At 38.3% G+C, this 20,502-nt stretch overlaps 1 protein-coding gene across 2 annotated transcripts; it reads left to right on the forward strand.

Moving 5' to 3' along the window:
- Positions 1-334: 334 nt before the first annotated feature.
- Positions 335-13,458, forward strand: LOC139975995 (carotenoid-cleaving dioxygenase, mitochondrial-like). 2 transcript variants are annotated; one of them, XM_071984333.1, is made up of 8 exons: positions 335-485; positions 3,498-3,585; positions 7,641-8,044; positions 9,027-9,168; positions 9,360-9,823; positions 10,155-10,364; positions 10,967-11,078; positions 11,489-13,458. In XM_071984333.1, exons 2-8 carry the CDS (start codon positions 3,501-3,503, stop codon positions 11,635-11,637), a joined length of 1,566 nt encoding a protein of 521 aa, XP_071840434.1. In that variant the 5' UTR covers positions 335-485; positions 3,498-3,500; the 3' UTR covers positions 11,638-13,458. The 2 variants fall into 2 exon arrangements, with proteins under 2 accessions (XP_071840434.1, XP_071840435.1); XM_071984334.1 differs by having other exon boundaries at positions 341-480.
- The last annotated feature ends 7,044 nt before the right edge of the window (positions 13,459-20,502 follow it).

Consider the following 20,502-nt stretch of genomic DNA (forward strand, 5'->3'; position numbering starts at 1 on the left):
GTGAAACATTGTCACTAAAGTCAGGCTTTGATAAGAAATACTTTATTGAGACTGACAGAACTTTTCCCGCTCAAGCCCATAAACAGCGCCTCGAGGGACAGGCAAATAAATGAATGGATCAATAATAAACAATTTGTCTGACCAGGGTCATTAGGCTAGTTAGATATGGAAAAATGTAATTTCAGTTTGTGGAAAAATCCATATTCGTTTTTGCTTTATTAGTCCGTGGCGTATATATTTAGATTAAATATCAACGCGCCGGTGCACATGTGCCAATGAACTATTAACCATGTGATACGCGACGACTATGACACTTGTGAACTTCGTGAATATTTAACATATTGGCACAATACTATATAATAAACTAGCTTCCACAATGTCGCCGTTACCATTTCTATCGAGAATCACGCTTCACTTTCTCAGCGAGCGTTATAATTTTTATCCGGCAACCAACCGAAGAATTTCAATCACACCAGTAATGTAAGGTTGGTTCACTCTAAGTTATCCTGTGCCAGTCAGTATAAGATTAAGAGAAATTATCTTAAGAATAGGCAATGGTATGTGCTAATACTGTTATACTATAGTCTAGAGATCCAAGCCTACGCTGACAGCTTAATCTTTCTATGCTTACTGTAGTAGGATACATACACCCCATACAAATACTACGTTAGTTTTGTAGCCTACACTCTGCCGAAAGCCCGCGAAGTTTAAATAAAAGGCACCATGCCCTAGGTAAAGTAATATTGGCCTTGACTGTTATTCTGAAAAATACAAGTCAATATCATATTTATTACACTAGCTTGATGTGGTGGAAGGCGCTCTTGAGTCCGAGCTAGCAACACAAGCAGCACAATTACAGACACAATGCTACTCGATAGGGCAGCAATGAGCTGTCCCTGAATACCGTCCGAAGGCTGTCAACTTTTTATAATAATACTAGCCTAGCCGATATTGTTATTGAATTATAAGCAACCAGGATCAGCGTTGCTAACTCATTCTCATGAGTACCAATCTAAATTTGTCGCAACGTTCGAATCTTGTCAATGCTGCGCATCCGCTTTGCTAAGCGTATTCCAATTGTCAGAAAACACGATTAAACGTGGATTTCTATATGTAGCCTTTATAATGCATTATTACATTAGCCTATGCCTATGCTAGGCTTACACAAGTTTAGCTACCTAAATGTTAGTACAATACTACACTTCTGTACTACGTTCATGTTTGAGTACTTATGAAGCTATGTATGGCCTAAATGAAGTTCAAATGGTCATTTTCATGATGAATACAGGCTCGAGAAGATAAGCGTCCATGGAGTGGCATCTCGTCTTCAAATATCTGTACGTCAATAAGGCCAAGGTCGAATACGCCTTAGGCTTACGACTATATACTAATTAGAAATGATGCAAACAGACCCAAATCTATAAGAGTGACCAAGATGAGCCATTTCCTATTGATTTCAAATAGTAGGCCTAATGATCCCCATAGCAACTGAACTGAAGATTATGAATACTGCCGTCATTATTATATGTACTGAATTATAAACGTAATGTATTCCAACTGTAAATTTCTTTACTATTTTCAAGGTGGTAATTGGTTGTGTGGTTTAGCTTTAAATCATAAGCCTTAATGCTGCAGCTTGGTTTTTAATTGTAAAGTTTTAGTGACTCTTACCATGCTCTTACCAACAATGTTATATTTTCACATCACTGGACAATGAATACCCATCGATCATACAACAAAAGGATCCAGGATTTTATAAAGTAGGAGGTGTGGCCCTAGCGTTAAATTTTAGAAGTCCATTGGTTCATGCTGTGAGTTTTGTGTGAGGTTGAAAGTGGGGACCCAACCTCCACCCGGCCCCCCCCCCTTCCTCTAGACCGCATGTGAGATCTATGTGTGCTAACAGTCATTTGGTGGGTCCTTATTACCGAGTTATTAGCCGCTTAATCCTAAAGAGAAATGTTTGTTTCAAGTAGATTACATATGTAGTTAGGCTTTCGTTTGCAAAGGCTTATGACCTGATTCCTGAAGCAATTTTGATGGGCTAAGTAACAGATAAGTTTTTCAGGTACCTGGTTTTCCTATTTAAGCCACATTTTACACATGCTACCATTTTATTGTATTAAGACTAGTTCCACCAAAAATAATACTTGAGTTTATTCAGGAACCCGTACTGAAATCCAAATTAAATAGAGTCTGGCGCCACAGATCTACGCATACTCCCATACGGAACTGTGAACGTGTGATTCCCCTTTGAGTATACACAGTGCATTGACGGAACTGGTCTACTAAAGCTATTTCAATTGTCTCTACCTATATCTCATGACCTCCTGGAAAACCCCTCGGCCCCTGCCCCGTGGAAATTTCTCACTCCTATATGTATCTAATGGTTATACTAACTACGTCTTATGTGTTTTGTGCAATATCAGTAACTCGTGCCCCACCCTAACTTGAACGATGCAACCTCCTCTTCGTTGGAGGTTGCTTCTTCCTCCCTGGCATGATTAATAAGTTTGATTTAATTCTCAATAATCATTCTATCGTCCCAACGTCAGATTTCTTTATTTTTCTTCCTTCTATCTTAATGATTTTTTTAGATAAAACTTAACAAGTTGCTTGTTTGTTTTCGATTCACATTTATTTATTCAACCAACTCAGATCATTTGACACGGACACGAGAAACACCGCCGAACTTGAACACTCGGAAACGATGTAAAGTCAGGTGGTGGGGGGCTAGGAACCCCCAATAATATTTCTTTGTACACTCATACACCCCCCCCCCCATGGTCAGCTTTTTCCTTTACTACGTTATGCCTGCCCTCTCTGGAAAAGCTTTGCCCACCTTAAAAGAGGAGATAAGTTAGCTAAGCCTATATGTATATTGTCCTCTTACATCTCAACTAAACAACAACAGACTACAAAATTGTACTTCATACCACTTAGCATCTCCTGTATCACATACAAGCTAATGCCATGATGGAGTTCCAAGGATACCGTACATATTCCCACCTTGATTCCTTGAACACAAAGCACAATCTGTGCATGTTTGGAAGGCGCATGCTGTTTCCTTGGTAAGGTCAATACTGTAATAAAACTTGTGATACAAAAAATATTGGAAAACAGAACGTTTGGGGACTAGTCTGCGTGGAATCAGTGACAACACACTATTTTTTTTTCCTTTCCCTTCTTTAAAAAAAAAAAAAAAAAAAAAAAATATTGCACGACAATCGGCACGTGCGGTAGTTCGCGAAGCATATAATATGGCTCGACAAATGATAGCGGATCAGTTGAAAATTTAAAGTCGGCCGCGGCAAATCAAGATAGTAGTAGTGTAAGAAGTTTGTCTCGTAAAGTGGAAAAGCTTTCGTCATACTTAGTATAGAGTCAAACACTGTTTAAGCAATTAGTCAAAAAGGATTTGTTCTCCGTTCTCATATCTGTTTATTGTTATATTTGCGGTTATTTCGAAAGTGGGATTTTGTGCCTTCTATTAACAGACAATGGTTCCTGAAGATCCAAATTTTGGAATACTTTTCAAGAGTGTTCCGAAGGAGCTCGAGGCCCCCATTGAAACCAATATTCAAGGTAGGTTTCACTTTACCTGTATTCATAAACATATACTTACGTATCCTTTGCTGCTATTGTTTTTTTTTTCAGTTTAAAGCCTTTATTATTATTTGATTGTTTAGTTATATATTTCTTTACTTTTTTATTCTACCTCACAGCGAGTGAATAATTTTGTGAGTTTGTGTCTGTATTTTTTAAAGGGGAAAAAAGTCTGCAAATGTTCTTTACTTTATGAGAGTATTCCATGCATAAATTAATATTTAGTAATAAGGTTTAACTACAAATATATTGTCTACTATCGATGTTCATAATTGTAATCGATACACAGTAAGTGAACCTTGTCACAGGTTCTTTTTAAATTAATCTCTGGCCTTTTAATTAAAATATGTCTACGAAAGATTACAAGAATGAGCAAAGTTTTTATATTAATTTCTTCATTAATTGTTTATTGCATTTGTTAATTGAAGTAATAACTCTATACCACTTCCGCGTGTACGCAAATTTATTCGTCTTTTATACATAGTAGATCTATATATGATATACCCACAAATATTACAAATATTATAAATTTATTCAAAGGTAGGCCTACCGGTACTATCCGCGCGGATGTTTCTGATAGGGGGAGGGGGAAGGGGGTGGGGGTTGAAGGTGAATGTTTAAAATGATAGTTGAACTTTTAAGTCTGCGTGACCAGATGTTATTTTACGTTATCTTTATAGCATATACATTGGGGTCAATACAAAATGACCTTTTTACATTTTGTCACGACTTAAATACATGATAACACTGTAGCAGGTTAAAACCAGATTTAGCAACTTCTAGCGGGGGGGGGGGGGTGTTGCATGATTATTAATGTTTAGTTGAGTAAAGTTCCCCTACCAGTATAATGTCTGAGAAGATGTGGAACCGAAACGTATGGTTAGTCGTTATCAGTTAAACCCAGTCTAGACATCACTGTAAGCCATTAATGTTATCGTACCTCGTTGGCCCACAATCCGAAACATTATTACGTAACAACTTCCTTATATATACAGCCGTTCTGGAACATATGTCAGGTTCTTGGGGGGAAAGAGAGACGTCGGATTAAAAAAAAAAAAAAAGTAGAGGAAGTATTTTGCGAAGGTGATAACTGTATATCTCATGCAACATATGAGCACAGAAGACCTAAAATAGGCTATACACGCCGCGTAGCATTCTCATGTGTTCCATTCAAGGAAGGTTAGCAACATATCGATAAATCGATAAATCGCTTATTGACCATTGACCTGCAACTCGTTTAGACTTTGAAGTATGTTAATTTATTGATTGTTAACCTCACCGGGTCTGCACGGTCATGAACGCATCATAACGCAACACATAATAAAGAAATATAGTCCAAGTTGCCAATAACATTTTAAGTTATGGAACAGAAAATGAGCGTCAGTGAATGTGACCCAGTCCTTGCGAGAACCGGGTACTAAGTTGGATTATGAGGACCTCACACAGTGTGTAATGTTATGACTTCTTGCAATGTAGTCTCTGAATTAACACACAGCAAGCACACTCATGGAAACACTGGGCATGGATACATGTTCCCTGCGTGTGTGCGTCGTTGTACAGCGTTTCAATGATGATTAAGTTAGGGAACCGCAAGTTTATAGAATTGTTTGAAGTATATATCTGAGAAATACCGTATATATGCTTATGTCTGCATAACTTATAAGTCTGTTAGTAATATAGACTAAGGATAACTTCATTGGAGTCCATTTGTGACTAGTTTCCATAGGCGTCAATTTGATATAGTATGGAAAATCTCTAGTCACGTGTTAGAAAGAAAGATCATATAACCGGCAAAATGAGAATCACCGGCTTTAAATGTTATCAGAACATTCTCTTTGATATGAGAGAGAGAGATATTAGCAGCGCTGACCGCTTACATCGGTATCGTTGAAGGTGTCTTGTTGCTATGGCTTGACACAGTCTATAACACGCACGTGTGTTTCGGATATTGCGCAAGACCCAACTTTTTCGGGTGACACGTCAAATTGCATCTAGCGCCCGCTGTTCATAACTTCGACATGTGTATTCTATGGGTCAAAAGGTCTGGTTAGAAACCCAAACGTTTAGTTCTAATCCTTTGCATGTGGCAAGTCTTTACGACGGTTTTCAGGAGGTTTGGTTTTTAATATGTGCTTGTGCCAGTCAGTCATAAAGTTTATCCCCTCCCCCTTGATTGAACCAGTGTAGTAAAAAAAATCGCGGCGTGCTAAAACGTATGTACGAGATTGTCATAGACATTATACAAAGAATCAGAATGGACGGTAAAAGTAGGAAAAAGACCAAGTTAATGTGGGATGAACCGTCGTGGACATAGTAATGTGAGGACATTTTGTTAAAGGAGGAAGACAGGATGAACTAAAAAAGACAAATATAAGATTGTACACATGGTGCAGATATTGTGTACATAAAGTTATTGGTTAAACTCACCCAAGTAAAGGAATTCCCCCTCCCCATCCCATGGGGGAGGGGGGGGGCGCTTCGCGGAACAGATCAAATAAACATGTTCCACTATTTCATATACCTATACTGATCTCTCTCGTAATGTAATGTCGACTGTCATTATACAATTGTGAAATCTTTATAGTATCATCTAACATTATTTAAGGAAGGCCATGTTTTATTTGTCTAGCGTCCTTTTATCCACTATATCATGTGTTTATCTTAGTCTAATGTTCCAATCATTAATGAATAATAACCTTCAGCATCCTGTGTCCCAATCGGAAACTTTCTAGAGTCGGCTCCATTCTATTTTTGGTATCAAAGACTGTTAAACAGGAAGTAGTTCAGAAGATTGAGTACTTAATCCGGACCACCTTTTATCTCTGCTTGTCTCCCTAAAAAAACAGCCTTCTCGGAAAAAGGGGTTGGGATATATAAATATATTTTGTACATTCGTAAAAGGCGCTACATAATTGAGCTTGCGACACGAACAACCCCCCCCCCCCCCAACGCGATGTATATATATTTGAGAAAGTAACATACACTGTAAATGAATCTCACAAGACCCACACATTTTTCTATGTTCAAACTTTTCTTTGTGCACACTTTACAGCATAATATGTTCGAACCTTTTTTGGTGCCAGTGCAAAATGAACTCCAAAAGTTACAAGATGGGTGCAAAACATGGGGGGGGGGGGTGGGTGGATGATTGGTGGAAGTGGCGTTCTTGCATCTTTAACCTCACTGTATATAACGATATGTACACACGTGTTTCCTGATGTGTTTGTATGTAGAGTTTTTTGACGCATCAAACTGAGAGGGGATGGCTTTGCAAATCCCTGGTGATGGTGCGTATTTTCCCAGGGTGTGTTACTCGCGGAAAACCTGCAGCCTTGACCTCGAATCCAATTGTTTACTGTCCAGCTAATCAAGTGGTTAATGTTTCGGGTGACGGACCAACGGACATTGATTGAAAATTCGATTAAGCAGGCTCACTTTGTCATCGATCGATCGTCAGACTATTGTCGATAAGTAAATTATTGTGGTGTCCTCAGTTAAGGTTAAACGCTTCATGTTTGTCCACGTGGACAATGAACGTCTGAGCCATGGAGATAAAACATCCATGGTCTGACCAAATAATGATCAACCCAAGTGAAAAATAACATCAAAACTATCTATAATATATATGGATTGTATACTACTAGTAATAGAAAAACAACGTTAAGCTAAACTAGCCTATACTGAAAGTTGCTTGTTTTTCTTAATTCGGCCCCTTGAAAATAAAACCCACAAATTTCCACAAATCTTATTTAACATATCATGTATAGTTAAAAGCTTTGTTTTCTCTGTTGATACCTACAGTAATACTATGTACCAAGTGTGTTGTTAATGCTGTTATAAATGCTAATACATCACGGTGCTTATGTTTGCACTCGATAGGATAAGAAGGCGGTCTCAAGTGTTTTTTTTCTCTCGAAATTCCGTGTTATGCCGCGACAGGATATAGTAACTATGTGACTTTAACACTACCAACAGGTTCTGCCAGCAGTTTGACTAATCATGTGTATATTTCTTTCTTATTTTCATTCATACAGGGTCAGTACCAAAATGGCTGACCGGGTCTTTACTCAGGAATGGTCCAGGCAAGTTTGAAGTCGGCGAGGAGAAATACAAGCACTGGTTCGATGGGCTTGCATTAATGCACAAGTTTTCATTCCGAGAGGGGAAGGTCTTCTATCAGAACAGGTTCTTACGGAGCGACGCGTACAAAAAAGCGTGCAAGTACAACAAAATCATCCTGTCTGAATTTGGCACACTCGGCGTTCCAGACCCTTGCAGGACAATCTTCGAACGATTTGTGACCAGATTCATACCACTCAATATAACCGACAACAACCTTATCAATTTCTTCCGTGTCGGAGATGATGTGTATACCTCAACAGAAACCTTCAACCCTAGGAAGATAAACGTGGAAGACTTATCATCCGACCCAAAGAAAGTGAGTTTACCTAACTTACACCAAGGGGAGGGGAAGTGAGGGGAGGGGGGGTGAAGGAGATGGATGGGGAGGAGATGGGGTGAAGGAGAGGAAATTGAGGGTGGGCGGTTGCGATGACGATCAAGGGCGGCGGAAGCACTTTTAATCTGGGGGGGCACCGACATCAAAGGGCACTTTGCAGAAATTCGATTGGACTGATGCAGCCTTATATATAGTACCCTTTATTACTCTTATTGTATTATCTTATTTGCGTATAAACATCACTCCATCCACGCCCCCCCCCCCTCCCCCTCAAGGAAAATATGCATACTAGCACTGCAATATCCAATGTGCAAATTGGGAAACAAGGAACAAGTTTTCTTTTGAGACAAAATGAGGTGAAATCATGCTAGTTGCTAATGTAGGAATCTTCCGAATTAGAGTTTATTTCTTGTCAATATCTTAACATATTTTTTCCATTCGAAATAGCTTTGAGTTTGACCCACGGAAATTCATTAAAAGTCACCGGCGTAGCCAGGATTTGCAAAGTTGTATGCACGACTATCTGAGCGGAGCGCCACCATCGGTTGGCGCGGAGCGTACAAAAAATTTTTGGTTTTACAAACCCCTCAGATGGTTGGAAACGGCCCTTCCCGAGTGTTCATTCTGGTTCCCTGGCCTCTTGCAAACTTGAGACTCCTCAATTTTTATGTAGAAAAAGGGCACATTTTTAACCTGAGGAAAAGTGGGGGGGCACGTGCCCCCTGTGCCCCCCCGGTTCCGCCGCCCTTGATGACGATTTGAGTCATTCCAGTAGTGAAAAAGGGGGAGTGAAAAATGGGGTGCGAAAAAGTTATTCCCCTCCACATCATCACCCCGGCTAGTGAGAAACTAAACACGTAGCTAATTTGCAATGCCGATAACATTTCAATCGTGAGCGGTCGATTTTATTTCCCATGACAATAGCTTTTAATTATGTACGTGTTTTCTTTAATTTCGACAGATGAACTTGCTATACACGTTGGGCCTCGCGACGGCTTCAGCGCATGCTCAGAAGGATAGAGATGGTATCACGTACAACATAGGAACGACGTACATTGGAGGAAGTTCATATAATATTATCAAATTCACACCTGGGAAAACAGGTGAGAGAAGTAAACAATATCAATTGAATAACAGTTATATCATTGGATCTCGACTTTCAAGAAAATAATCATTGCTGTTTTTTTTATTTTCTATGTAATAATTCCAATATACAATACAACCTTTAAATGCAGATATATGAATATTCATTGATCTTAATTCAGTAATGTTACTCATTTCATTTATTTCGCAGACGACCCTTCAAAATCTGCCGAAACTCTTTGCAGCATTCCCGCTAGGAGTCTTACCAGACCTTCATACTATCACAGTTTCGGCATGACCGACAATTACTTCGTCTTTTTGGAACAAACCCTATATTGCAATGTGTCGAAATTGGCCATGTCCGCCATTTTGAAAATACCCGTATGTCATTGTTTGGAGTACGAACCTGAAGACGAGTCTTTCTTTCATGTTATCGAAAAGAAGACCGGTAAAATCACCACAGTCAAATACAGAACAGTTGCCTTATTTGGTATGCACGTAGTCAATTCGTACGAAGAAGACGGCCATATTGTTTTCGATCTTTGTTGCTATGACGACGATTCCATCCTCAACAAATTCTACCTCGAGTACTTACGGAACGGTGACAAAACGGGAAGCAGATCGTTCCCGAGACCAGAACTGAGGCGATTCGTCCTTCCACTTAATGTTAATGAGGTAAGAAAACTTGGAACTATCCAAGCGCGTTTTTTTGGGGGGTTTTCATTAGCCTACACGGTAGGCGCTAGCTATTGGTAGCTTCAGAAAATTACACTAGCCATGGCTAGCAGGATGATACGTATTATAATGCAATGCATATTCATTAATGTTGACAATGATTTCTCAACAAGTGAACGTGGGAGCTAGGAGGGGTGGGGTCAAGCCTCCCCCCCCCCATCGTCCCCCAACCGTTCCCTTCATGTATCCAATGAGTATAAGTGACCTTTATTTCCATCGTAAAATTGGCGATGTTTACGATTTTGCCCCTTTGCTTTTAACCAACCAACAGAACACTACAAAAGGTGTCAACATAGTAACGTTACCGGATACGCAGGCAACAGCAATGATTCGCGACGACGGAACAGTTTTCCTGAACTACGAGGTCGTTTCTGAAATCGGGATTGACATGCCGAGAATCAACTACAACGGTTTCGCTGGAAGAAAGTACAAGTACGCTTTTGGATGTGCAAACCAAGCCGCCGGTGAATTCATGAACACGGTAAGTTTTTCTTTCCTGAGCGCGGGGGGGGGGGGGGGGGGGAGGGCGGGAGGGGGAATTCTTCAAGTACATTCGAAGCAAGTACAAAACCTAAATGTTGTATGACCAGAACACGCTAAACCAATTCTAACAAAGCAGAGAAAATGCGCATGACTTTATTATGCACGCTTGGCGATCAGTAAGATGGTAAAATATGTCTGATTCATCCGAATAAATACATTTGGACCTCCTCTGTCCACCAACGCACCAGCAACACTTTTCTAGAAAACCCAAAGTCAAAAGAGAACGTGAGCGCAAACGCGACGATGACCTCATCGTCATCAAACTGCACCAATAACTCAGCACGAGAGTCCTTCCTTACATAAAACCTGTAACCATGGTAACATGACGACGGTGTTACATTTTCATAAGGAGTGTTGTCATTCTTACAACCACAAATATCCCCATTTTTTCAATTATAAAAAAGGTTGTCAGTTTTTCAAGCCTCAAAATTGAATAAAACATAAATAAAACATCTTTAACTACAAGAGTTTCGTTTGAAGAACAAGATGAAAACGGACAACTTGATTTAAATATGTGTATACTTTTCTCTTTTTGTTTAGCTCGTTAAAGTTGATCTTCCAACAAAGAAATGTAAGACATGGTACGAGAAATTCTGCTATCCTTCAGAACCAAACTTCATTGAGAGACCGAATTCCACCGAAGAAGATGATGGTAAGTTTGAATGGAATATATGCATATTCATACCATCATGAATATTTATTTGGAACGGATTCATTGTGCTGAATAGTACTGTGCAACATATAAAGAAAAATGCATTTCTTACCGGTGAATTTGAAATATATTTACCGAGTGATGGCGGGTTGAGATAAGTGAGAGTGAGATGGGGTGGGGAGGGGGGGGGGGGGGAATCAGGCCATTTTACCTAACACAATAAAGTGGTTGATTCTGTAAACAAACTTTCATTTATTTTGTGAACGTCGTCTATTGATTAATCCTTATTGCCGCTCTGTTTATTTGTTGGTTCGATTGTTTGTTTCAAATTAGCTGTTGTCGCCTTTAAATCATAATATTTATATTGTTTGTACTTTCAATTTTTTATTTTTTTTTAAAATCTCTTCCAGGGATTATTATGAGCACCGTCATTAACACGGCCAAACAAAACTCCTTCCTGTTGATACTAGACGCGAAGAGCTTCGAAGAGATCGGTCGAGCTGAGATTCCCGAAGATGTTCATTATCCAATGACTTTTCATGGTGAATACATCGGCTAGTATATAGCACATCGCAGCTCCGAGCTCGCAGTTCGGTGGATCAAAGTGCAGAGGGTCACCTCTTGGAAGGGATCTAAAACCGCCTGTTTAACCAGCGGGGTCACTGAGGAATTTGTTAAGTATCGATCCGCGATGTTGGTCGGGCTGACGCCCAGAACGTGAAGTTTTGTCAGTACAGGATCTCTTTAAGACAAACTGCAACAGGAAAAATCATGTGGCCTGCCGCAGAGTCTGTGGAGATTAGCACACCAGTCACCCTTGATGTGCGTAGCAGGTGGTATTCCAAGGCGGGACAAGAAAAAAAAATGAGTAAAAAAGCCCTGTCGTTAAGACATGCTAAAATTTCAATTACTGTAAAAATCAAGAAAATGAAATATTTTACAATCATTTTGAACATCTGTCACAACTAAATCAAAAAGCCATGTGAATGTTGTTATGCTATATGTTACTAAATCTAGCCATGTGAATATTGTAATGTTAGGCTACTAAATCTAGCCACGTGAATGTTGTCATGTTAGGCTATTTATTCCTAGCCATGTGAATATTGTTATGTTAGGCTTCTAACGATAATTAATTACGTCACCATGGAATTCGTGTATATGTTACGATATAGGCTATAGTATCTCGTCGTGTAAGTTTATAGAATACAACTATATGAAAAGAAAGTGTATATGCAGGTATAATGTGCGTCTAATGAGCAGGCCTCATTAGTAAAAACAATGACTATGGCATCATTATACTATGTATTTAATTACATATACATACATTGTGTTAGGCTATGTGTAATTACACTTAATTACACTTTTTTTTTTTGGTCAAAACGATTATGCCTGAATGGTTAGAAGAGTATACTACAACGGGCTTTCAGTTTCAAAGTGATTAATCAAGAAAGTTTTTCATTTATTTTGTGTCTTATCTTATTATTATTATTTTTTTTAATCATAATTTTGATGATGATTATTAATTATTTTGTTAGGAAGGTTAGCTAAATATACGAACGAGAGGAAGTTTCTAAATGACCTCCGAAACCTTATTGGTTAAAATAAGTGTGACTTGAAAAGTTGTGAAGCTTATACAACAATAGAAACAGTTTTATTAACAATTGCTAATGAATAATTCATATATGTAAATCACGAATGACGTAACGTCTAACGAGTTGGTCCAACTAACGGATGGTTGAAAATCTTATGCTTACCATTGTCTATTTATGAATTTCGTCATTATTTATGTTTAATTTTATTTAAGTTATATAAATTATTTAAAGAAAGCGTCCAAATGATTTTTTTTTTAAATCTTTAACTTATTACGCTGAACTGTTTTGTTTTTCGACTTTTGTTTCCTCCTTGCAAGGAACGGAAATTTATGATTGTGGTAAATAACAAGTTTAATTTTCATATCAAGACAATGTATTGCTTTGTTATCAAGTTTTGATTACCCAAATAAATCGTAGATTCCTTCTAATTCATGTGTTTTAATATGTCATTGAGACAAAGGGAAAACAAAGATTTAAAAGAAAAGATTAATTAAAGAATTAATTAAAGAATAAGATTGTACCATGTATAACGATCACGAAATGTCCGCTTGTTTGGTGCTTAAGAAAGTTAAACGTAAAGATAAACTCTGTTAACATTCCTTCTTGTTATATTCAATTGCTTCTTCCTATTAATGTTATTATAAATTAAAGGCTGGTCCCTTTGTCTATTTATTTAAACAATGTGCGATGTTATTTTAAGTCTGTAATATTATGCGAAATGACAGAAAATTAATATTGAATGAGACAGAAAAGAATTATAAATAAAAATTGAAAGTTTTGACAGTAAACATATATTAGTCTCTTTTTTTTCCTTAAATTTTACTGGAGTCATGTTTTAGCTACATTTATGTATAAAAAAAACATTGACTGGGAAATTATAAAATCTTTTGAAAGGAAAACAAAGTCGTTAATTAACTAAACCATTCAGTGATTCCTTACGTGAGAAACAACGTAACTTTATTCATCCTGTTGCTGATATGAACCGCGAAGTTTGCAAAAATCAAACACTGTTGTATTAACTATTAGTAATATGTTATACCGAGGCCCCGCCCATATATTATAGAACTGCCATTTAGTTGAGACAATTGTTTTCATCATGCCCGAGCTGGGCTATTTTATTTATGTAAAATGTATATATATAAATATATATATATATATATATATATATATATATATATATATATATATATATACATATATATATATATATATATATATATATGTATGTATATATATATATATATATATGTATATATATACTGTACTTTTGTCACGCTTCCAAAGTACTTGTACTGACAGTATGAGCGTTTCATACTATTCATACTGACAATACAAGTGCTTTGAAGCATGGTATGAGAGTATAGTATAGAGTGCAGGTACTAGCATTAGATTCAGATAACGGTTCGGAACTGTTCATTCTGTCAATACAAGCGCTTTGGCTCATGATGCATGGATGAACACCATCGGGTCATTTAATTTCTAGGCCTCTTTAAAACCATAAAGACCATTGCAAGCAAACTCATGAGATGGCACAAAGGGGACACGCCGTTTTGTTTAGAAAAAAACACAATATGCATCAGTCTTTGTTAGGCATATCGAACTTATAAAAAGAATTTGTGAAAAAGAATAATTGTGGGATCGGCAAGAAATCAAAAGTTGAATTAAATTCCTCGATATTCTACTCAATGACGCATATTTCACGTCCCCCCCCCCCCCACCACCACCCTCCATAACTGCCAGCGAAATGTCACGTTATTGAAAACTGCTTTTCAAAGTTTCAAACCAAGCAGAATTTTACTTTTAAGCGTGTTTTGAAATCCACCCGAAGACTATCCCTATCCATTTCCCCTCTCTCTCCCCCATTTTCTGTCCGACCCTCAGCTCATTCTCTGTCCCGTGCACTCTACCCCATTCGCTGCCCGCTTCAAAAATCAACACTCTATCTTCCCTCTCTATACACCTCTATCAGCCCCCCCCCCCCCCCACCCTCTTCCTCCGTCCTCTGCTCTACCTCCTTTTGTCGAGTCGACTTAACTGGATCTCGTCACGTCTGTATATTGTCGTACGTGGATGTAGTCAGCGATTTACATTCGCCGTCACCACGTCTCAAACGTGACTTTCCAAGAGTAAAACAAAGTAGGGCAGAATATGAGGATTTTATTCAGGGAGTAACTGTTTCCTTTGTATTTTTTTCCCGCTTCAACAAAACTTTTTTTCATAGGTATCGATAAATGGTTTAAGAATGATCACAATATAATTAATCTTATGCCATAAATGTATTGCACGGCTCCAAAGTGTCAAAACATTAAGTCACAAATGGTCGTCATTTCTCGTGTGTGATGCGGCAAGGTACATAGCTAAAGAGAAAGAAAAACAGAAACAAATGATGAGCTATTGTTTTCCCCGTCTTCTTCATTTCCCAGGGTTACCGGTTTACCTACCTTGATGGATTACAAAGGACCCTGGATGGCCGCCCAGGAGAGAAGAACAGTTTGGAGAGCCAAATGATTTGAGCCCGTTGGCATGACAATGACATCAATACAATTCCACTTGAAAACCCGATCTATAAAATGTTCAACCTATCAACAAGCCCGTCAGTTTGTACCACTTCTGCTGAGTCCCTCCCAACCCCCCCCCCCACCCCGTTCTCCACCCACAACCAACACGAACACTAAAGCCACATTCGAGCAACCCCCATTACAGTTTTCTCGGTAGAAAACTTATTTGCATTGCGTTGTCTCGACTTGATCTCCTTTGCTAATGTATAAACTTAAGTTGTATGTAGGTGCAATTAACATTAATATGAACTAGATTACCTTTACTGATATCACAACAGATCAGTCTCGATATCTCACGTAAAAAAACCTCTTACACAAAGAGTCATTGTCTGTATAAGACTACTGTGCAGACTTGTGCTATACGAGGTGATCTTTGCAAAGAGTCGGAGCTATTAAGCGCTTGTTGTGAGCATTATTTTATAACAATACTTTGAAAAACAAAATGTGAAGACAAAACGAGCTCTGTTAAGGGGATAAATGATCTGTACCTATATCTTTACCTCTATTTGGAAGATATAACAACTACCCCCCCCCCCTCCCATCCTGTATAGGCCGATATCAAACTTACTTTACTTAGCATTCAGAGCAGTGTTTTTTAAAGACGTTGATTACACATTAATGTGTATGTGTGTGGTGGCAGAGGGTGAGGCAAGGATTAAAGAGAGGACTAGGAGAGGGCGTATGGAGAGCCGTTTTAACATTTAATAAGGAATTTCAGATATCTCGAAATAATTTCAGATATCTCAAATTAAATTACAGAAATCTCCAATTTATTTAAGATATCTACAAATAATTGCAGATATCTTAAAATCAATTTCAGATATCTCGAAATCCCAGAGAATTTCAGATATCTGAAATTGAATTCGAGATATCTGAAATTGAATTCGAGATATCTGAAATTGAATTTAAGATATCTGAAATTGAATTCGAGATATCTGCAATTCTATTTCAGATATCTGAAATAGAATTGCAGATATCTCGAAATTCAATTGCAGATATCTCGAATTAAATTGCAGATATCTCTAATTCAATTTTAGATATCTGAAATAGAATTTTAGATATCTCGAATTCAATTACAGATATCTCTAATTCAATTTCTGATATCTGAAAATTCCCGATTAAATGTTAAAATGGCTTTCCATACGTACGCCATTTTAACATTTAATCGGGAATTTCTGCATATGCATTTCAGATATCTGGAATTCAATTGCAGATATCTCGAATTCAATTTCGGATATCTCGAATTAGAATTGCAGATATCTTGAATTCAATTTCAGATATCTCGTATTCAATTTCAGATATCTGAAATAGAATTTCTGATATCTCAAATTAAATTTCGGATATCTCGAATTAAATTTCAGATATCTCGAATTAAATTTCAGATATCTGAATTAGAATTTCAGATATCTCGAAATCTATTTTAGATATTTCGAATTCAATTGCAGATATCTGAAATAAAATTTCAGATATCTCGAATTAAATTTAAGATATCTCGAATTTAATTTTAGATATCTGAAAGAGAATTTTAGATATCTAAAATAAGAAACAATTTAAGATATCTAAAATTCCGGATTAAATGTTAAAATGGCGTTCCATAAGAGCGGTGAGAAGGCTATTTTAGGGGGAGGGGGAGGAGATGGGGGAGGAGGGGTTTCACGATACCAAGCAGTTTTGATTAAAGGGGCAATACCCTGTCATCATGGAAAAGGTGACAGAAGGATTCCCACTTTTTCCCTTGGCTTGTCGATCCTGAGGGAAACTAGAATGAATTCCTTGAAAACATTTATTCGAGCCAAAGGGACAATGCGCCAGGGAATGTCACGCTTGTTTCATCTCCCAGCAAAAACTCTTGCTATAGAGTGATATCATGGAGAGACCAACTATAGCTGTAATCGGAGAACCCCACATTCCCAACCCCCGTCACTAATAAAAAGGCCTGTACCCATACCCGCTAAAGGAGTCGGCCCCGGTATTAACGCCATTTGGAACCCCTAGGCACCATATCTCCCATGCATCCCTACCCGACACCCCCTCAACCACAAGACTTTATTCGAATTTTGCATGAATTTTGATAAATAATTAAGAACAAAAACAAGTTATGTGTGACTAGAATTGTTCACGGAGGTCCTATAGATCTGGGGGGCTCCTTGACCTCGGGACACCTAAACACTATTGGCTCAATCTGCCCATTGGATAAACTGGCACTGTGCTGAAGGACGGATGTTGAACGATCTTGCGTGCGCAACAGTACAGAATTGTATGGCACCAAACTCACATTTTACTTGAAAATGTAAACATTCCACAAGAATGTACATAAAACGTTTAATAATGATCGATCAACATTATTTATAGCAATGGAATATTTACGATAAATCATTCAGAATCTACGACAAGGCTTTTGATTCTCAAAGTATTTTACCAAACAATGTTGTGATGTTTAATGTCCAGTATTCTTTGGCCTTGGTGGTTGAACTCGGGATTGTATTTTCGAGAAGATATCTGCCAGGTGTATAAAGAGATCCTCTCGGCACTATAAAAATATACCAGGATAATATTTATGACAACAATTTTAAATTTAGATACTTCGTTTCTTTACATCTGAAGAAAACTTCACAGGAAGAAGAAAGCGGGGGGGGGGGGGGAGGGGTGGATTAAAATGTTTATTTCTTTGACTTCAGAACTTCCTTCATAAATCTACTGAGACAGTATGAAAATACTGCGTCACACCTCAGGTCCAAAGAAGTGTTTCGAATAAAATTATGATGGTTATACATTTTTTATAAATCATCCAAGATAACGTTGCTTGGTCACGACAAACAAACAAACAAGCAACTCGATCCATTCTCAAACCTAGTCCCCTTACATGCATGGGGTGGGGGGGGGGTGACCACGTGATCACGACGATGTTCTTCACTGAAGTATCATCGAGTGTCCCTTCGAAAAGGGACTAGATTACAACTGCACGTGATGTGATGATCCTGGTAAAAGATTGACACTTTTTGCCTCTCTTACAACCAACGATCATGGCGTGTAAAAGTATAGGCATACACTTCGCCTCACAACACAACAAGGCATCATCCTATTGGTAACGTTGTAAAGATGTGTTGAACCCCTTGGATAAAATCAGAACCAGATTGTACCGCTTTGCTCTAGAAGTGATAACCGGAACCGTCGTACATAATATGAAACGGCGCATAACATGAACGGTTTGACAACAAATCTTCACGGTGCACCTATTATATTTCACGCATAGCACTATACAACGCCATAATAGAATTGTACATAGGTCAAAGGGTTCTTTAGTTCGTGCTCCATAGCACCATTCTGATTGCACAACAACAATAATAACAACAACAACAAAAAGAAGAAGAAAAAAAGTCGCAGTCCGACAAATTTCATTTATCGTAAGACAAAAGTTTAAATGATTATCAACTATATTTTTACCGTATCGTATCCCGTATCAAAAGTAGTGCATGGAAAACGGGTCGACTATAATAATTACACAGTTTCGAATTCTTTTTAGTCGTGTTAAGGACGTATTGTATCGAATCTATAGGATGAACGGGGCTTTAAATGCTGTCACTCTCGTTATCAAATTATAGGAGAAGAGAGAGGGGGGGGGGGGGAGGGGGAGGTGACGGGCAAAACAAAGGAAATTTTGTTTCGCACTTCCCGGTTTAGACTTTCAAAAATGAAACCTGAAGAAAGATACGATCCCACCAAAGATGGAAAGATTATAGAGGAATTTTAAGGAACTTATTATCTCTTAAGATATCCCTCTCGTCAGAGAGAATGACTTTAGCCATCCTCTTCTTCATATCCGTCTGAACACGCCCCACCCGCCCACTCCCTCGCCCACCCGCCCACTCCCTCGCCCCACCCGCCTGCATTCCCCTCCCTTGTCTTTCTCTCCCAAATAGAGAGTAAAGTGGATGGTATTGTTTTTAAAATGATGACATAAAAAACTTTGAGCAACGTCGTTTAATCCCTAAGACAATTGCCACATCCTATAGCCTTCTGTGCCATATATATCGGTATTCTCACATACCGGTATTCTCACATACCGGTATCCACGGAATGAAAACTCTCACATAGCTATACCTTGTGGTACGGATTATATATGCAGTTAACGTGACATAGAACCAACCATCACCGCCCCCACCCCTCCCCCTCCATTCCAACAATAAAGGCAAATGGAAACAGCACTGGATTAATCATTCTATCCAAGACTTAGTCCTTCACCTACAAAACTGGTATCTAGCGCTCTGTAGGTAAAGATCTTTCTTAAAGCAAGATGCTGAGGATACAACATCAACTAATTTGAAATGGCTGATGGGTTTTTTTTCTGTTCAAAAAAATTGTTCCGTGGACGTCTTTATTTGATAAACCTTTGTTTCTGAGAAACAGCTTTACGGCCCAAAAAGAGCTTAGAGGTATTTCTTAGAGCAAAGTTTTTTTTCTCTTGTCGAACAATAATATTAATCATCTTATGCCACCGGAACGGTTATCCCCCTGTCGGATCAATTCACAGAAATAATACAAAATATAAGAGAAGAGAATGACAAGAAAAAAGTGGGGGGGGGGGGAAAGATGGGGCGGGGTGATGTTTTGAAATTTTAAGTTTCGTTAACTCTATGTTCCTTTTGCTGTCAAGATAATTATAACATAATGTTTGCATAGCAGTGCAAGGCTGGTCCAGAGATTTCTTAAAAGAATGGGGTGGGTGAGGGTGGGGTGGGGGATTGAGGCTGGCGACAAGTATCGTTAGATACCGAAGTTATTGAGGATATTGCGGTGCATAAGAAACCATGGGATCAAAAGTATGAAATGCCTGCGCACCAGACGTGTTAAATTTACCCAACCTTATTTTGAGCAATTCTTTTGTTTGATTTTGGGCTGCTTTTGCAGCTATTATTCAGTGCTAAAAACATTTCGAAAGAAGATTCCAGGGAGTAACTCCCGCCATTGCTTACTTGCAGAGGGCAGAATGGAAATCCTGCAGGTAAATTAGGTCCACAAAGAAAATCATTTACCACTGCATCCAACAAGTTGCTTTAAGATAGAACAGAAATACAGTGACACTACTCTGTACTGGGTATAACCAATAATGTCAGCTAAAATTAATCTTTAACTTTGCCCTTTAAATGTTTTTCAAATCGTGTCGACAGCGTATTACAAGGTATGTCTTTCATGTCGATGAGGTTTAATGCTAACATGTCATTCCTCAAGGTCATAAATCACTATAACTTTAAACATACTTTCAATGCAAAGAAC

Source organism: Apostichopus japonicus, chromosome 11 (genome assembly GCF_037975245.1).
Source record: "Apostichopus japonicus isolate 1M-3 chromosome 11, ASM3797524v1, whole genome shotgun sequence".
In the NCBI taxonomy this organism is placed as follows: Eukaryota; Metazoa; Echinodermata; class Holothuroidea; order Aspidochirotida; family Stichopodidae; genus Apostichopus; species Apostichopus japonicus.